Source organism: Rhinatrema bivittatum, chromosome 1, assembly GCF_901001135.1.
Source record: "Rhinatrema bivittatum chromosome 1, aRhiBiv1.1, whole genome shotgun sequence".
Lineage (NCBI taxonomy): Eukaryota > Metazoa > Chordata > Amphibia > Gymnophiona > Rhinatrematidae > Rhinatrema > Rhinatrema bivittatum.
The window spans coordinates 142272162-142291768 of NC_042615.1; the positions used below are offsets into that span (position 1 = coordinate 142272162).

A 19607-nucleotide genomic window follows, 5' to 3' on the forward strand; every position below is an offset into this window, starting at 1 on the left:
GCCCATGGGAAGAATCATGACAAGTCCTGCTGTTTTCCACTTTATGAATGTGATACTCCATATTGACTCTTTAATATAACACGCAGTACACTAACCTCCATTACAAAGGAATGGCAATGGATGAATCTATTGATCCCTGCTGCAGTGAGATTTTTAGTGAGGGCCATGTATGAATTTTCTATGTATACCTTCTGCTGCCGTAGCAACAAGGATTCACAGCCCTCCCTTTAAAGGTCTTTTGGTTTAGTTGAGGAGAATGTGGCTTTGTAAATTCCAGATGTTTATTTTTGCCTAGAAAGTGAAAGCTGTAGGGCAGGGGTCCCTCGACTATTAGCTCAAGGGATAGATGTAGCTCTTGGTTGGATTTCGTCCGGCCCCTACCAACAATGGCAAGAAGAGCTTGATCTGGCCTGCAGCGGTGGGTGCACATTCAGCCGCTACCGCCAACTCAAAGTCAGAAGTGCAAGTGGCACTAAGTCATAGTGGTGTTGAGTGCAAGGCCACCCTTGATTAGATTGTGTTATGTAGTGCTGCTGTTAGTGCTGCCTACGCAGGTGGAGCTGCAGGGGCCAAAGATGAGGAGAGAGACTGAAGCACAGCCATAAGGAGTTTGCAGCTGCTGTGGGCAGGCTCCAGGGAGAAAGGCAGTTCTGGTACCAAGCTGTGGGTTCTGCAGGGCTGGCAGGGAAAGCTAAGGATGGCTCCCAAGCACGCTGCCACCCCTTCAGAGCTGTGGAGAAAGGGGTATGGATATCATGCCTTAGGGATGCAGGCTTTGGAGGCACAAAGTGCAGAAATGTTCATCGTTATAACCCAGCCACCAAGTCTGAGGGTCTCTCCCTGGCTTAGGGTGTCTAGAGGGAGTTGATTTGCCCATAGCACCGATCTGCCATAATTGCAAGAGATGGGATGGGGAAAGGAAGTAGAGGGAGCAAGAATGTACCACACAGATATTAGGAAACAGGGGGCAAGGTTGAGAACTTTGGAGAAGTCTAGAAATATTCTTGACATTAATGCCTCACTTCCTTCCCCAGCATTTCAACTCACCAAAAGGGCTAGATCTGGTACACCCCCCCCCCCCCCCACAAACAACTGCAAGGGGCTCTCTCCCTCTTTCCCCACTGCTTCAGCAAACCGAGAGAAACCTTCCTCCTGGCCCTCGCAGTGATCTGCAATGGTCTGAGGGGGGGGGGGGGGGGCGTTCTCTTCAAAAGTCAGGATCCCTGCTATAGGGTAACCCCATCTGCCTCCCAGTAAGAAAGATCATCATTTAGCAGCTATCACTCTAAATTACCACTTTTAATATTCAAGAGCCAATACTAGGGTACTCTGTAAGCGGGGGTTGCCTCAGTCCTGAGTGTATATTTTTCATATACTAGGGTTAAGAATTACATCTACCAACTTCAAAAGAGCAAAATAGCAGCTGTAAAGAATGAAAAGTTAATGTTGAAACAAACAGCAAAAGATGAAAAGTCAGATCATACAAAAGCATTTTATTGTACACAATACAAATAAATTACACTTAACATCGAAAAAGCACAAGTGGCTTTTTAAAGTGCACTTGATAAAAAGGCTGTTAGCCTATAACCTTTGTTCATTCTCCCACAGGCTCGGTGCAGGAAAGGTGATACTTTGGTGTTTCAAACTGAACTGCTTTTTTCCCCAAAGACCCACTTCTTATCTTAACCTTGAATAGCAATGTCTCACCCCTCCACCGCTGCTTGAGGCTAACCATACTCAACTTCTCCTTAAGCAATGCCACCAAAAAAAAAAGTCCTTTTTTTTTTTTTTTACTTGATCCAGGTGGCAAATGGTGTGGAATAGTTTCCAGCAGGTCACTGGAGTCTCAACTATTTTTAGCACTGCACACAGAATGTTTAATCTCGGATAGTTCAAAGAAGCTGTAGCACAACTGAGAACATCCTATTCTGTGCTGGAGACTGCAAAATTTGCATCTGGGAATGGAAGAGTCCTGTATCTTTAGATACAAAAAAAAAAACCCAACCCTCTTTGTTATAGCAAAATCTTTACATTATGTAGAGATTAGTTTTCAAACTTTTTTTTTTATAATGCCAGTTACTATGAAATTATGAATTCATGGTTACAACTTGATCTTCCCCAGCTTTAAGCTGACTTTAGACCATGTCAAGTAATTTTTACTTATCATACATAAGTAAACAGTTTCAAAAAGGGACAATAAAAATGCACATGTAGTCACTATCAGCATTATTCCATATTCAGACAAGCTTAAGCACTTATTTGTCTGCCAATCTTTGGCTTTCTGCCCTAGAACTCTGAAGTCCTCATAATTTTCAAAGTGATGCTTTAGGTAAATTGTTACACAACTGTTATAAGCCACCACTTGAAATTCGCACTAGGCCATGCATTTCTTTTCTCTCCATCATTGCTAAGCCTTTGATTCAGAAACTTGTTCTACTGCAAATAGGATACCCATTTCTCCATCACCTCTTTAGAGTCTCGTTAAAAGCTTTGTCAGCTGCAAGGCTGCAACCCTTTATTGCAATCTTAAGCACATCACCACTGTCCTCCTGCACTTCCTTGGATCCTGCATTGCCAGCCCTTAACATTCCAAAGTTGGAAATAACTGGACCTTGACCTGGGAAGACCAAAAATCTCAGCCTCTGTTTTCAGACAGAAGTGACAGTCCTCACTTTGGCAGACAGCACTTGCTTGAACCGCCTCTTCAAGTCCTGCATGTTTGGCGACTTCGGCCTTGGAATAAGAGAGGTCTTTCTTTTCTCGGGCGTGATGATGCTCTGTTTGCTGATTTCTTTACAGAGGATGTGGAAGGCATTGTAAACATCATTATAGTTCTCACTGACTGATACTTCATAGAAGGTACAACCCAGCATATTTGCGAGCTGAAGTCCATTTTGTGGTTCCACCTGCTTAATATGTAAGAGGTCAGCTTTGTTTGCAACGATAACTATAGGGAGCCTGTTGTCTGGATGGAGCTGCCGTATGTGCTGGTGAAGATGACTGATAAGTTCGTAACTCTTACAATCCGTGACTGAGAACACTATCACCACAGCATCTGCCCATCGGAGAGAGCTAGTCAGCTGTTCATTACAATCTAGACCAGGTTCAGCAATCTGAAAAAAAAGGTTTCCATGTTTATTCAAATAGTTTTTTTTCAAAAAGTTATACTGCATTTACTTGGAAGCATAAAATGGATGTTAGTTCTTATACACTGAATTTTCATTCTGAAAGTTGATCCAGTTTCAAAAATTGGAATACATGGCGCTGGATCATGCCACACAGTCAGAGAGGAATGCTGACCAGGCTTCAGCTACATGCTGAGAAGCACTTTGTAGTTGTACAGAATGGGAAATTAACTGGCTAGACAGAAGGTCTAGAAGAGTAAAGATAGAAGCTGGAAGCATTTAAAACTGGATAGCTGCCCAGTACAAAAGGAAATGCCTAGTCTGATTCTTCTGTATGCATTTAAACTGTGTTTGAAAAAGCAGCTAAGTCTGAAAGAAATGGAATAAAGAACAGATTCTAATTTGTGTTACAAGAGCCTAATTTTGAAGTTTATTAGGATGCAAACAATAGCCTCTATTCTCCTGGCAGGACATTTTAAAGGCATTTTATTTCAGAATGCATTGGCTTGCACTTACATTTTTTTTTTACAATGTTTTTAAAAAATGTATAATGAATTTGCTTTCATTGGATGAGTCAAGTTTCCTAAGTCATTCCAGGTGTGTCCAGCTGAACAAAGACTACATTGATAAGGGGGTCAATCCTCCAGCTTTTCTAGTCAACACATACTGTACTTAAACTTTACATCCATTTTCAAATGTGAGTTACCCAGTGAGAAAATATAAAAATAAAACAAATATGGTTGACAGTGAAACAGAGAAGAATTCCTCAGAACAAAGACTTTACAGTAGGCACCTAAAAAAATGTAAGAAAAATAAAACATCCACACACCCAACAGTAATAGAAACTACATATGCTGAATTCTTACCTGGACTCCAGGTGTATCTTGCACTTGAATGGCAAGTGTTTCCCCATCTATTTGCACTTGCCTGCTGTACAGATTACCTTTAAAAAAAAAATCCTCATGTTATGGCATATTGAGGAAAAATGCTAAGAAAGATAACATTGTCCAAAACGCATTGTTTTTGACTTAACAGAGATAAGTGTTTCATCTGGTTAAAATGCATTTAAAGATATTGGAGTGGGGCTCAGTATCTACAGACCTGAAGGAAATCGGTAACTATCTATAAATATCGACACTAGCATAGAAGCCAACTTTTCAAAATGATTCGGGGAGGGACATGTTAAACTCAGACTCTTTCCTGTACTTAGTGAAGGAGTTTGCTCAATATTGGGGGTTCTCAAACACCCAGGGAACTGGCACCTACCGACACAACAGTGCTAGAACTACATTTGTACTTAGTTGTACATTTGTCGGGCGCACTATTACGGTTAGTTTGCATCTCCAGGCAAAAATCAGAATTTAAAAAAAAGTCATAAAGGTGCTTACCAGCATTTCTTTCATAATCGCCGATAAATCTTTTTGTAAGAAATCTCACCACCAGGGCTGAAATAGATAACAGACTTGTCATTAGCAATAAACCTAAGCTGCTAAACAATTACACTACCCCTTCACAAATTGTAGTTGCTGTTGCAGTTAATTGGGTTTCTGAAGCAGAACCACTGTGGATCTCAACTTTGTAGGAAACAAGCTTGTCCCACTATGGCAATAATACACCTCCCTCCCATACCAGGCAGGTTGTTCTCTGAAGCATTACCCAACCTGAACTGCAAGGCGAATACAATCCCACTTGTCCATAAAGCCAGTTCCCTAGAACCCAGCATTACTCTTCCACTCTCAGGATGTTAAAAGATAGACGTGAGGCTAGCGTGATGCCCATTCATAAAACTATGAAAAGCTGATGCTTCAGAGAGACCAGCGATGGCACCGACTCACCGGTTTTCCCGACCCCGCTGCCGCCGACCACGGCGATTTTGATCACTCGGTTGCCGGAGGAAGCGCACTCGCCGGAGCCCAGGGGATACTCTGCGATGGTGCACATGTTCTGGATCAGGCGCATCTTCAACACACACACACGAGCCCAAGAGGCAACCGAGCGCGGCTACCTACGATCCAGCAGATGAGCACGCGGTAACGTTCGTGGGCAGGTGGGAGGGAGACAGGGGATCGAAAGGAGTCAGGTGCGGTGCAGGAGACCGGATCGAAGGCGAAGAGCCCCACTAACAAACGCTTCTTTGAGTGGGGATCGCGCGGCCCCGCTGTTTTGTCCGGGCGCCCGGCGCGAGAGGCTCCGCCCCTCGCCTCCCCTCAGCCTATCGCGGCGTCCCCTGTGCGAGTCTTGAAAACCCGGCCGGCCGCGTGCTACGCCCCAACTGCCGCGCGCTCCCGGGCGCAGCGTAAATGGAAAGAGAGCAAGCAAAACAATAGAACGCTCCCCAACTGGAGAAAATCAACTAGGTCAAGCATGTGCAATCCTAGACAGCCTGTAGAGGAGGTATTATATATGCCGGCGCTGTCTAGAAACGAATGTAGCGTGTTTTGCACTCAACGTGCAGCCCTGGCAGGCAGAGAAGTAACTTTCCCTCTTCCCGCTGCTGCACAGTTTGGCTTATATGACTAGCTGCCAGCCTTTCTGGTTGATTTCTATGGCGTGCCTTGCGAAAAGTATTTTTTTTTCCTTAATTTCCCCTTTCTTCCAGATTTTATTTTTCCTCTCCTTGCTTCGTTTTTATGAGCCATCGGACAATTGTATTTTTTAAACTTTTTTTTTTTAAATTAGTATTTATATGAATTCCCAAGCAGGAGACGTTTCGTCATCACCACAGAATATACAACATGTTTTAAAATTCAGTACTGCAGCAGTAAAGACGTTTTGACCGAAGAACATTTCAATGAATGGACCTGGCGTCATTGCTGATCTATACGATAGGCAGCTTGTAATACCGTGTCAGCAAAGGGAAACTTAATTTTAACTCTCACTGCGACTTACCTAACATTTGTTTAACTCCTTGGTCTGTATCAGAAAATATTGAAATAGAAAACACACTCTCTGGGTACGGTGACAGATCCGCAGGATGGAGTGCAACTAATTGTGTAGGGAATGTGTAGGCGGAGAAGAATTCAGGCGATGACAGTGATAACGTGTTATTCTCATTGGCTTACATTCTTGCTGTGCTTCCTTCCAGCTCCCTCCTGCTGGTTTGTCTTTCTGATGCCTGATTACAGTCCGTGCTGTACCCCCCCCCCCCCCCCCCCCCCCCGTTTACATTTGGCGCAACCATTTTACAGGATCGCTTCCTCATGTGCACAAAATGCTTTTTTGTTTGTTTGTTTAGCCATAAAATGAAATCTAACGAGCTGTCAGCCTCTGACTTAACGCAGGCATTGTTGAAAGTAACGCTTGCGAGTATCTGCTGTCAGAGTCCTAATACCATGTGCTGGGTGTGGGAGATAGCCCGTAGCCATGGCATTTTAACAGATTTCTCAAGGCTTTGTCTCGTTGAGGGTGCTAATGAACAGGAAAAGTCTGCCATTGACATGCATGGCTGGGAAAGAGGATAACCTGAAGGTAAACAAGCAACACATTTAAATTTGAACACTAGTAGGATAAATGACTTCCTAAAAGGCACGCGATGAGCCATAGGAATCAGGCCAGGGGTCTTTGGCCTTCATAGCCCTGAGCCCTCGGGCTGCCTTTCCCTGAAGATAATTCAGCAAGGTAGTGGAGCAACGGCAGGCAGGATTAAAAGAGGGGCAGCTTGCTGGTCAGCGGGTGGATGACGAACAAGCTCATTTTCAAAGAGATCTGCCCGTGAACTTCCTCTTTTTAAAACGCATCCGTACCCACACCGCGGGTACAAAAGTACCTGCAGCCTTTTTGCAACACGGGTGCAAAGTGCACACCAGAAAATGGGCACAAAAGATTTGAAAATTAATTCACAGGGTGGGCTTTTCCTCTGCTAACCTAACCCTGCCCCCCTTTCCCTGCTGTTGGCTAGGGTTGGTTTGTTTACCCACATTGAAAGATCATTTTAATAGATAAACATGTCCGCCCCCCCCCCCCCCCCCCCCCCACACCTAAAAACCTTGAAATATTGCTTTCTGTGGGTAATTTTCAGCAGCCTTCACGCTCCTTATTAAAGGACGACTCCCCCTTTTAAACTCCAGCAGTGGGTCTGGGTCGGGAGGAGTTGTGAACCCGAGGAGGGTTACAGCGGTGAAAGGCAGGTGCAGAGATTTGAAAACGAACTCCGGCCCTCGCACCCCCATCTCTTTTCCACTCTGAGGGCCTGGGGCAGTTTGTAAAGGGCCTTTTTCCTGTAGAAATCACCTTGAAAATTGTGCACGCCTTGCGGTCTGGTTACATTTTCATGTATTTAGTTAAAAGCATTTATATTCCACCAATCTAAAGCTCTTGCTGGCTTACATGAATACATACTTAATCTTTAACTGTACAAACACATTTGTACAATACTACAAACAATAATCATAATTCATACATCACAATAAAACAGACAAAACCTCTAAAAAAGAAAATCAGTTACCAAAAGCTAACATATAAAAATGTGTTTTAACTTTTTTTTCTAAAATTAAATCCTGTTCCTTCCTAATATCCCAAGGGAGAAGGCCCTGCCACCTGCAATAGCTGATTTCTAGATTCTGTCAAGCACCTTACTCTTATAGGAAGAACTTTTCTAAGATTTTTACTTGAAGAAGGAAGTACATGGCCAGGTTGATACACCCACACTACTTTCGAGATACATGTAGGTACTAAATTCTGCTGAGCTTTAAACATTAGAACTAACACTTTAAACATTATCCGCCATGTTATAGGGAGCCAATGTAAAGAGGCTAGGGCAGGATATATATATATATGTTCATTTATCTTCCCACCTAATATTAGACGAACCCAAGAGTTCATGATCAGTTGGAGAGTTTTTAACTGAGATTTTGGCAAGCCTAAAAACAAAACATTACAATAAACTAAAGATGATAAAATTTGTGATTGCGTCACCAATCAAAAATCTGAAATATTTGATCCATTCTTTAAACTATGTAAAAGTCGCAATTTATAATATGTGTGAAGCAACACTTTAAAATGTAGACGAAGAGTTAAAGATGAATTTATAAAAACACCTTCATTTCTAACTTGACCTTTGAGCAAAATAGGAGACGCATCAAACTGAGTATTAGGGAAGGAATAGACTTTTCTCTAGTCTAGATAGAATAATAACCTCTGTTTACTTGATATTCAATTTTAATTTATTCCCAGTTAGCCAATGCTTAATTTGATTTAAGCAGTTTAATAATTTCTTCTGTGCTGATTCTAAAGAATTGGTAATTAGGAAGAAAAACTGAATGCCATCTGCATACAGTTTAAAAGAACCTTGCAACCTAGAAAGTAGAAGCAAAGTGGGATACAGTACACAGAGATGAACCCTGAGATATTCCTGTGGAGAGTGAGTGTAACTCAGACTCTGTGTTCCCCAGTACAACCCTGAATGACCGATTTTCCAAAAATGATTTAAACCATGAAAAAACTGTGTAGCCCCTATCCCTAGATTTTTCAGTCTCCTCAAAGGACTTTCATGATCTAAAATATCAAATGCACTAGATAAATCTAGTAAAGCTAACAAATAATAATAATCTTTACCTGTATCGAAACCATGTCGAATGGAGTCAAAGGAGTCCAGCAGTAGGGTTTCGGTGCTATGTTTTGGACGAAACCCAAACTGGGAATTAGCCAAAAGATTATTATCTGTCAGATAATCCTGTAACTGCTTGAATACTATTTTCCCCAATAATTTAGATAACAAAGGGAGAAGAGAGACTGGGTGGTAATTTGATGGTTCGCTCAGATCCGCACTAGTATTTTTAACTAAAGGATAAACTGTAGCTTTTTTCAATTCAGTAGGAACCCTGCCCTCTATCAGTGAGGCATTTATCAGTTTAGTTATAAAAGGAGAAACTTCAGAATCCAGACTTTTTATAATAGTAGCAGAGCAAGAGTTTAATTTACAGAAGTTGCCTTTTTGTTTACATAATATAGCAGACACTTCTGATTGTGCCACTGGATCAAATTCTGTCCAGGAGACCAAAGCCTCTTGCATAGGTTCTGGGTCTGTCAGTGACAAATCTTCCATTAACTATGTCTACTATTTTTTGAGAAAAAAATACCACAAATCTCTCACATGATTCTTTCGTGTGGTCTATTGGATTTTGGATTGGGACCCTCGATATTGTTTGAACAATGCCAAATAATTCTTGCGTCTCGAAGCTGCAGCAGAGATCTGATCCGAATACCTTTTACGTTTGGCCCGGTCTACATTTTCGCTATAGTTATTCAATTTGTTACGATGTATATTCATCGCCTCTTCCGATGAATATATAATTAAGGGACTTTCGTGCTCAACGACCTTCACACAGGCGCAAGAGCTCATTGGTTGCACGTTGCCTGACTCTTGTCCAAAAGCAGTTTAGCAGTAACCACTTAAAGGAGAATTTTAAGACTCGTTCGCGGGCGCACATGTGCGTGCATATGCTGGCTTGCGCCCATGGACACGGCCATTTTGTAACATGTGCATATATGTTCATATGGTATAACATCGGCTGTAAGGGGATACATGTGCGCTCAATTTTATATAGATGCACGCATGTGTGCGCAAATGGGGCGTCTACTGCATAAGTGGGGGAAAATTTATTTATAGGTACACGCCGAGGCTGCATATCCCTTTCTCAGTTTTTTTCCAGTTCGGTCAGTGCAGGGATAGGACTTCCTAACCCCGTAGTTTTAAAGACTCCCTTCTCCCCTGTTAGACTCGACCCTTAAAACCCGGCTGATTAGCCCTGATGTTTTTATTTTTTTACTTACATGCCAGCAGCATGAAGTTAGCATGTGGCACATTTAAAGCTAATCAGAGAAAGTTCTTTTTCACTCAACGCACAGTTAAACTCTGGAATTTGTTGCCAGAAGATGTGGTTAGTGTAGCTGTGTTTAAAAAAGGATTGGATAAGTTCTTGGAGGAGAAGTCCATCACCTGCTATTAAGTTGACTTAGAAAATAGCCACTGCTATTACTAGCAACGGTAACATGGAATAAACTTAGTTTTTGGGCACTTGCCAGGTTCTTATGGCCTGGATTGGCCACTGTTGGAAACAGGATGCTGGGCTTGATGGACCCTTGGTCTGACCCAGTATGGCATGTTCTTATGTTCTTATTTGCACGCACATCTCTTTGTCTTCCTCCGAAACACCCACGCCCTGCCCTGTTTTTGAACTTTTTTATTTCTGCACATGCATGGGCGTTTCTTAAAATCCGCACAGCACGCCTTGGCCCGAGACGTGCGTATCTCCCGGCTTTGGTGCACATAGGGCTTTTAAAATCCACCAGTTATCGTGTAGCAATTCAAATCCCGGCTGGTAATTGATGGGGTCATCAACCAGAAAGAAGTTAACAGGGAGATCAGCCAACCCACAGCTTAAAATATAGTTTGAACTGTCCAGAGCTCCATTCCTCCTATCCGCACCATCAGCGAACTAGCCGTGGATAAGATCAGCACACTTGGTCCATGAATACTGAGTAGGATTGTGCCACCCACCTTGCACCCCTGAGGTGGACTAATCACAAGGGGGACTCATCCACCAACACAGAATTGTAGTTAGGCTAAATGGTAACCTCGGACCCGAGCTTTTCCACCCCCTCATCCTTCTTAGTCCCCGCGCACCTCTTTTCTTGTGCTGGGGGCCAGCGTTTATGTTTGGCTGCTGCTCTTGCGGCTTTGCCAGTAAGTATCCTCCTCTTCCTACGGCAGCTGTCACAATTTACTGATGATATTTTGAACCGTTCAGCAGCCTGTATCTAGAGAGTACCACATGATTCAAACAGCTGATGAGAACCACGTGGCCACGGGAGGGAAGGGAGAGGAGAGGTCCCATCGGCAAAGGGGTGCCGCTGCTCTCGGAGTCCCTTCCCCCTAATTTGATGTGCTGGTCTTCGCTTAGACTGTTTCACTTCTTGTGATGGCCCTGCTCCTGGAAATAGGATTTTATGGTGCTAAGGGGGCAAAGGGACAAAGACCAGGGAAATAGTTTTAGCTGTGCACTCACCATATTTCTCCCCATCTCACTTCTATGGTGGCGGTAGGCAGATGGGATGAGGATGAGGTGATAAATAGCAGAAGGGCGAAACATGGCTGGATGCAATGATAATATTAACTTTAGGCGCACACTGGTGTCCAGCTTTACTGATGCTGCCTCGTGTCTGACATTGAGTGGCACAATGCTGGAATGGGGCATAGGGCTCCAGACACAATCTGCTTGGCTGCAGCTGAACATCAACCAGTTTTGGGATCCATACTGATGCACAATATTCTAGCAATGGATAAGAACAGATGATCACAGAATTCTCTCCCCCGGTGCCCCATGCTGACGTTGGTTCTCATCTTTACATTTCATTTTACACTGATAATCCGCTTTTCTCACAAAACATGACCCCGTGTGGCTTGCAGAGTAGGTGGTGTTTAAAAATGACAGGCTGCAGTCCAGTGTGACACCCAAATTTGGGCCATGTTTTAATCTGTGGCTGTTCAGAAGGGTATTTCAGTTACTTTGAGGCACCTGCATTATACTGGGTGGTTTTAGTGAGACACAAAATGAGACGCCATCAGCAGCAATGGTCACATTAGCATTCAGGTGCTCCTCCAAACAAGGATTATATGGGCCAGGTACACATCCATTTTGAAGTCATGTATGAAACAGAGTATTGCACTGGCCAGCAAAAACTAAAATTAGTCAAATAGAAAAACATTGGGTGGAAATGGTATCTTTTATTTGGCTAATGAATGGTTAATTGATGCAAGTAGTATTTATTTATTTGCCCCACCAGGTGAGGGGGCAAAGGCCAGGTGGCACCATTTTGAAAAATGGTGGACACTGGGCCTAGAGTCTATGGGGACTTGGGCCCCAACTGGATCACCTGTGCTAATTTTGTAATTGGGGAGGATCCTGGCATTCAGGCCTAGATTTGATTGAAGGGTAGGGGTATTTTTTAATAAGTAGATTTTAGTTACTTGTTTTTTATTTTATATTGAATTTTATTGTATTTTATTGTTTCTAACTTTTTATGATGATTTTTACCTATGTAAACCGTAAAGATAGAATCTTGTGTTCTATGTAACGGTGTATAAAAATTGCATAAATAAATAAATAGGGTATTGGATTGGCGGGCCCTGGCACTGATTAATAAAATTATTTTATTTTTATATTTTGACAATGGGTTGTCTTCAGAAGCAGTAGGGTGGGGGTGGGACAGGAGGTCTATGAAAACCCCTGGGGTTTTTGAGTGCTTTGGGGATGCAATTACGCAGGCTGTGATTCCCTTTAAACGTTGATTGCCCCACAGTTCCAGGGCCACCACCATACATTGTTGGGAACATTTACCGTTGCAGTATTTGTTTCCCGTGGTATTTAACCGTGAGGAAAAACACCACAGTAATCACAAAGTGGCAGGACAAATTACCACAGCTTTGTGACCTCTTGAGGAAAAATTCAGTGGCTTAGTGAATGAGCCCCAAAGTTTGTACCAGAGAATGAAGTGCCTCAAAAGAAGCAGGATTTGAACTCTGGCTCCTCTTAGTCTGCTGCTCTTGGTCCTTTGCTCAGGCAAGTTTGCCCATCAGGCCATGCGTGATTCATTACACGTGTTTGGGAAGGCCAACTGATTCAGTGTTTGTGTTTTTGTATTGTTACTCCTGAGAGGATTGTGCACAAAAAAATTTAAAATTCTGCACACTGTATTTAAAAATTCTACATACTATATTTATCAAAATAATACAGTGTAATCACTGTCTTTGAGTAGTTAATTTAAACTTAAACAGAAAAAGGTTCTTACTCAAAGATGCAACATTTTTGGTGCAGAATTCTGCCAGGAGTACAGTAATACTACACCATACCTAGAACTTCTGGTTTTGGGGGATTTTCCTTCAGCAATCCACGGATTCTAAGGGGAGCTCCGAGCTGCAGGCAGTGCTTACTTCTTGAAGCTGCTAATACTTGCAGCAATACATTGGGGTCTGTAGTTATCACTACAAATGTCAGCAGTTAAAAGAAGTGCTGCCTGCAGCTTCTGTTGGGCTCCACCAACGGTCAGTTGAAAATCCACAAGCCCTAACAGTAAAGCAGTAGATCAAACTCGTTTCCTCTCTCCAGCAGCTCGTCCCCCCATCCCCAAACACTCTTTCCCCCTCCAGTCTGCCTCCTTCAGTTCATCCCCTCTCCACTTCCCCTCCCCTTCACCCTGTTCATCCCCTCCAACACTCTCCACTTCCTGTTCCCCTCTACCCCACTTCATCCATTCCAGCTCTCTCCCCCCATCTCGTCCTCTCCCAACACTCTCCACCAGCTCCTCTCTTACCCCCGCCAACAGGACCCTTTTTCTTGCCCTCTCTCCCATCTCTCAACTGACCTCCCATTCTCTAATCCACCTCCCCCAGATGTCAGCCTGCATCAGCAAACCCCGCACCGCCCGGCTCTCGGCAGGAAGCGCAGTGCCTGAATTCCCGCGGTGTTCTCAGAGTCTCGCAAGAACAGGGCGGCAGTTTTTCTCGCTAGCTCCGGTCAAGTTCTGCACCTTGGGGGAATTCTATGTAAACTCTGCATGGCCCAGTTGCGCAGAATTTCCCCAGGAGTAAATTAATGTGCACACCCATGACCCATGATTTCCGATTGCCTTAGGCCAAAGATGTTTCCCGTAAGCACAAAATGAGGAAATTTCTATTCCATGTCTATTTATGTCTCTTCGTTCCATGGAAGCGAGGGGGAAGGGAGTAGGTGGGAGAGCGCAAGACATACATACCCACATACTCTAGCTGGTTCCCATGACAGCATAATAGCACACACTTTTTCCTCTTTCAGCTTGGCAGCCTGGCTGCACAATGTTCTACAGTGTGCAATTATATACGTTTGCATTTCAATCAGATTTTTATCTGTTACTTCTGCTCCTTTCTTACATTTTCCCCTCTGCATAAGAGGCAAACTTGGAAATCTGACAATGAAAACCCAGTGAGTCAATTCTTCCATTTAAAACAGCTTAAGTACCTTTTTTTTTTAAATGTAATTGCATTTATTTGTGTCTTAATAGATCAAGTACCTTTTCCTGAGGGTATGGAATGTGTGTTAGATAAACAAACTGATGACAGACTACTCCTGCTAAATAAAGCAGGGCTCCCCTAATCGTGTGTGTGTGTGTGTGTGTGTGTGTGTGTGTGTGTGTGTGGGGTGGGGGGGGGGGGGAGGGGATTGAAAGGACATTCCAAAATGGAAAGTTATTTTCAACAAATAGCTGTAGTGTGGCAGGGTGCCAGAACAGAAAGGCCTTCGTTTCTCCTATAGGAAAGGCAGAGACATAGAGTGTCACTGTTCTTTCTCAAGAGGAGCTATTGTCTTGAAACGCTCTTTATTTTTCATTCTCACAATAGATTGTCTTACATGGGTATGAGAGGAGGTTTTGTTGAAGGCTTTGGGTGGGGTGACTGCCATGACACCTTTATTGGGTCTTGGAAGCTCGCCTTCAACATTTGTATAAACCAGTAGTACGGCTCAGAATTTAAACTTTTAGTGCCTTTTCTTTCTTAGATTTTATTTAAAAGTTCTTCTAAACCGCCTTAAATCACCCAAGGCAGCGCATTACAGCAACTGAAACATAGGTAAGCAGCAAATCTACAAGTCAAAATTCATTTCGAGCAGTTTGTTTAATGCATAGTTTTTGCTTCCTTAGCCAGGGTTATTTTTGTGTGTATTTACCATGTTAAAATATTAGTGCAGGGTTGGACGCGTGACTCAGGTTTCACTGCTGTGCTGTATTCTTTATTTCCTACGTTTCCAGGTTCCATGGACAGATGACTGCCTGTATGGTGGTGACCCTGCTGGCCATAGGGAAGGTCCGAGGCTAGTTTCATGGCTGACAAGAGTTCTTGTGTCACCCAGGTATGTTATCTGGGGTGGGAGGTGGCAAGAGGAGACAAACAGAGAGAAAAACCAGTGGCATCTCTAGACTGAAGCATTTGGGGGCCAGGGGCAACAGGAGGCATTTTAGGTATGGAAGAAGCTAATATTTCCACTCATTGTGCCCACCCCTAGTGCATGGCTCCATCTCCTTAAACTGGCTATAACAGTCACTACAAGAAAAAGTCCTAAGGCCTTTTATACAATAAAGAAGCCCCTGGACTGGGTTCAATCACCCAGTAAACATACTACCATTACAATTATTCAATATTATTCAACCTGTTCTTCTATCTGGGAGTGAAGGCTGGAGTGTAACAGGATGGGACAGAATCCCAGCATAAACCCTGTACGTCCAGTTCGGTAAAAATACCATCTGTCCACGGAAATCTTTCCAACAGTGATGTAGATGAGAACTAGGATGTTACCCCTTACAATTCACCATACAAAAATATAGAGCAAACTTGTCATATCATTACAGTGCTACGTATCTCCCAGGGCTCAAATACCAACAACCCTACCTATGAAAAGGCAGCACTGCAAATATTATAACAGGCCGCAGAATACCAAAACACCTCCTATTGGAAAAATAGGACAAGCCAGACAGCTATACATCCCAGCACAGAAACTAAATGCTAGTAAAATATCTCACTTCATAGAAACAGAAATGACGGCAGAAAAGGACCAAACGGTCCATCCAGTCTGCCCTGCAAGCTTATGGTTGTAACTGCTGCATCTTACAAGTCATCCCCATACTTATCAGTTTCCCAGACCTTCAAAGTCAGGGCCCTTGTTGGTTGCTGTTTGAGTCCAATTCCCCATTACATGCAGAACACAGAGAAACCCTCACTTATTACAGAATAAAGGACCACAGATTAGGAATAAAAACATGCACACTCAAGCTGAAATGGAAACCCCAAGCAGCCTGACTCTTTCTCTAGTGTAGGGGTGACCAACCTGTGGCTTTTTCATGTGTAAAATATGGCTCTTGCCTCTTGGCCACATGGCAGATGAGTAGCACTGCAGAGGACAGGAGAGGAGGGGCTGGAACAGGAAGCACACACAATAGAACAGAACAGAGCCATTCTGCTTCAGCTCCCCTCATGACCTCACAGTGCTGCTGGTTCCTCAGAGACAGAAGGAGGGGCTAGGTCATGGATCAGAAGGTTTTCTCTGCTCATCCAGATCTACTCCCCTGACCCCTCCCCCACATCTGCAGTCAGCAAAAGTGGAAGACAGGACAGGAGGGGGAGGGAAGGGGGTGAGGACAGAACAGCAAAGAAGAGCCAGTCAGCTCCCTGCTCCAGACCTTACTATCCTTTCCAATCTCCACTCCACTTGCTGCCTGGAGTAGAGAGCTCTTATCTGGTTTGCTGTCTGGCAGGGGAGGGACTGGAGTGAACACAGCACCAGTCTGAGCAGCTCGCTGTGCTATCAAGGCTTGGAATTCAGCTGAAAGCAGAGGGAAGGAGGGAGTTACCCAGAGCTCTGGTCAGGCCAGAATAATTTGTGGCAAGAGAAAGGGGATGAATGTTGAAATGGGGTGAGGAGAGAAGGGGTGAACGTAGTTGATGAATACTTATGGGAGTAGAGAATGTTGGGGAGGTGAGGGGTGTGAATGCTTGAAGGAGATGTGATGCAAGAGAGGGTGAATGCTTCTGGGGATAGTGGCATGAAAGGAGATTAATGCTTCAAGAATTGGGGGGCAAACAGCAGAAGGAGAAGCTTATGCTGAGGGGAAAATGGGGGGTGAATATTGTTTCCCTCCCCATCTCTCTGAAGTCAGCAATGCGAATTGGATTGTGTGGCATTTTAATCCTCCCCAAGGTCCATGCTGCCATCTGTTCGGCAATAGGTGTGATGGAATCAGGACTTGGGTGAGGAAAACAGAGGGAGGGAGCGAGGGCTGGGACAGGGTGTTGTGTGAGATTCACGTGGGGGGTGTGGAGGGTCAAGAGAGAGCCTGGGATGGATATAGAAGGGGTTCTAAAGAATGGGGAGGAGTGTGAGAAAGCCAGCGGGAGGGTGTGTGTGTCTACAAGAAAGTCAGCGGTGGCGATTGAGGATGTGTGAAAAAATTTAAATGGTGATGAAAGGGGGTATGTGAGAGCCAGAGGGGGTTAAAAGGCAGGAAGGATGAGATGTATAACAGTCATAAGTAGTAAAGGTAGGAGGGGGAGAGAACCAGAGGAGGTAAAGGGGGGAGGAAGGTAGAGGGGTGAGAGAGCCAGCAATGTTGATTGGAGGGGGAAGGATTTGAAAGTGATAAATAGCGGGGCTAGGAGGAGCAGTGCAAGAGGGAATGAATGCTGCTGGGGAGAGTGACTTGAAAGGGGTGAATGTTGGGGGGACAGGGAGTGGGTGTGTGAGAGCCAGAAGGGGTAATGGTGGAAGATGTATGTAAGGGAACCAGAGAGGGCACTGGAGTGGAGGGATCAGAGGAGAAAGAGACAGGGGGGGGAGAGGAGAGAGAGGGAGTGGGGAGGGGAGATTTTGTTGGTGAACTGAGGGTGAGGAGAGGGAAGCAGAGTAGCATTTAGTGGTGTGAAGTGTTAATTTTGGAGCCACAGAGCCCGTCTGTTGCGTCGGAGGTGGACCCTTGGGCCGAGGTGGGATTGACGCAACCCGAAGGTGAAGACCTACGGGTCCCCACCATTGGCAGGTGGAATGGGCTGAAGGTAGAGGCAGCTGGAGCTTCACCTATACCAGCCCTCGTTCCTCGCGGGTGTCGGGGCCAGCAGGACTTAGGTGGGCCTCGAGGTTGATAGACAAGAGAGGTTGGTTCAGCCCTGAGACAGCAGTCGGTAGGTGGTGTAGTCCTATCTTGGATTGGGTTCGGTACTGGAACTCAGGTGCCAATGGAACAGAGATTAGCTGGAGGTGCTCGAGCAAAGATAGACCGGAGCCTAGTAAGTCCACGTCCAGGGATTAGGCTGGGAGAGGCGTCACTAACAAGCTTGGATCAGGGCCAGCGGCAAGTGGAGGTCGTGGCAAGCAATGCAGAGTTCTGATCACGGAGATGTCAATAGCGTTAGTCAATCAAGGCAATGTTCTGATCACGGAGACGTCAATAGCATAGTCAGGCATAGCAGAGGTCTGGGTCTGGAGATAGGCAGTAGCGTAGTCGGGCGTAGCAGAGGTCTGGGTCTGGAGATAGGCAGTAGCATAGTCAGGCATAACGGATATCTGGGCTGGCGATAGGCTGTAGCGTAGTCAGGCGAAGCAAAGTCGATATCCGTAGAGTCAGTCCAACACATAGATAGGGCAGGAACGAAGAAGACAGGAACCGGGAACAACGGAGGTCAGGAATAATAAGAACATAAGAACATGCCATACTGGGTCAGACCAAGGGTCCATCAAGCCCAGCATCCTGTTTCCAACAGTGGCCAATCCAGGCCATAAGAACCTGGCGAGTTCCCAAAAACTAAGTCTATTCCATGTTACCGTTGCTAGTAATAGCAGTGGCTATTTTCTAAGTCAACTTAATTAATAGCAGGTAATGGACTTCTCCTCCAAGAACTTATCCAATCCTTTTTTAAACACAGCTACACTAACTGCAGTACCCACATCCTCTGGCAACAAATTCCAGAGTTTAATTGTGCATTGAGTGAAAAAGAACTTTCTCCGATTAGTTTTAAATGTGCCACATGCTAACTTCATGGAGTGCCTCCTAGTCTTTCTATTATCTCATTGGGAGGCCTCACTTTGGTCAGGCCTCCCAATCTTCCTCTATTTTTCCCCCATAAACAAAACCAGCAATCTTAACGTACGTATTATTTTGAACCCTGTACATAGCCTCTCCTATAGTGATTTTATTTATCCCTCTCTCCTAACTTAGGATACCCCTAGTTGAAGTTATCAGCTAAATTATTTGGTTTATTGCTATATTCTTGTTGACTGTTCCGTTGTTCATTATAAAGGCTATGCCTATTTTATACTTTTGTTATAAGTTATATGTAAACCGATGCGATGTGCAAACAGATGTCGGTATATAAAATCATTAAAATAAAAATAAATAAAATAAATATCTGAGAGTAAATTACCGATTCACATCTACCCGTTCTAGACCTCTCATGATTTTAAACACCTCTATCATATCCCCCCTCAGCTGTCTCTTCTCCAAGCTGAAAAGTCCTAACCTCTTTAGTCTTTCCTCATAGGGGAGCTGTTCCATTCCCCTTATTTTGGTTGCCCTTCTCTGTACCTTCTCCATCGCAATTATATCTTTGAGATGCGGCGACCAGAATTGTACACAGTGGGGTAGATTTTCAGAGCCCTGCTCGCCTAAATCCGCCCAAAACCGGGCGGATTTAGGCGAGCAGGGCCCTGCGCGCCGGGAAGCCTATTTTACATAGGCCTCCCGGCGCGCGCAGAGCCCCGGGACTCGCGTAAGTCCCGGGGTTCTCGGAGGGGGGCGTGTCGGGGGCGTGTCGGGGGGCGGGCCCGGTCGTCGCGGCGTTCCGGGGGCGTGTCGGCAGCGTTTTGGGGGCGGGTACGGGGCGTGGCTACGGCCCGGGGGCGTGGCCGCGCCCTCCGTACCCGCCCCCAGGTCGCGGCCCGGCGCGCAGCAGGCCCGCTGGCGCGC

At 44.7% G+C, this 19607-nt stretch overlaps 1 protein-coding gene and 1 long non-coding RNA gene across 3 annotated transcripts in view; one reads left to right on the plus strand and one right to left on the minus strand.

Annotated features, from left to right (window-relative positions):
• Positions 1 to 1473: 1473 nt before the first annotated feature.
• Positions 1474 to 5331, minus strand: RASL11B (RAS like family 11 member B). Its single transcript, XM_029587702.1, has 4 exons — positions 4961 to 5331; positions 4514 to 4570; positions 3992 to 4068; positions 1474 to 3113 (listed from the first exon to the last, which is right to left on the minus strand). Exons 1-4 carry the CDS (start codon positions 5082 to 5084, stop codon positions 2649 to 2651), a joined length of 723 nt encoding a protein of 240 aa, XP_029443562.1. The 5' UTR covers positions 5085 to 5331; the 3' UTR covers positions 1474 to 2648.
• A 74-nt stretch (positions 5332 to 5405) lies between these two features.
• LOC115083723 overlaps positions 5406 to 19607 on the plus strand; it is a 39317-nt gene continuing 25115 nt past the window's right edge. Inside the window, exons 1-3 of one of the 2 annotated variants that reach the window (XR_003854388.1) lie at positions 5406 to 5519; positions 14657 to 14727; positions 14907 to 15007. This is a non-coding gene — a long non-coding RNA (uncharacterized LOC115083723). Of the gene's footprint in view, positions 5520 to 14454; positions 14514 to 14656; positions 14728 to 14906; positions 15008 to 19607 lie in introns of those variants that run through there. The other variant, XR_003854389.1, reaches the window with a different exon arrangement.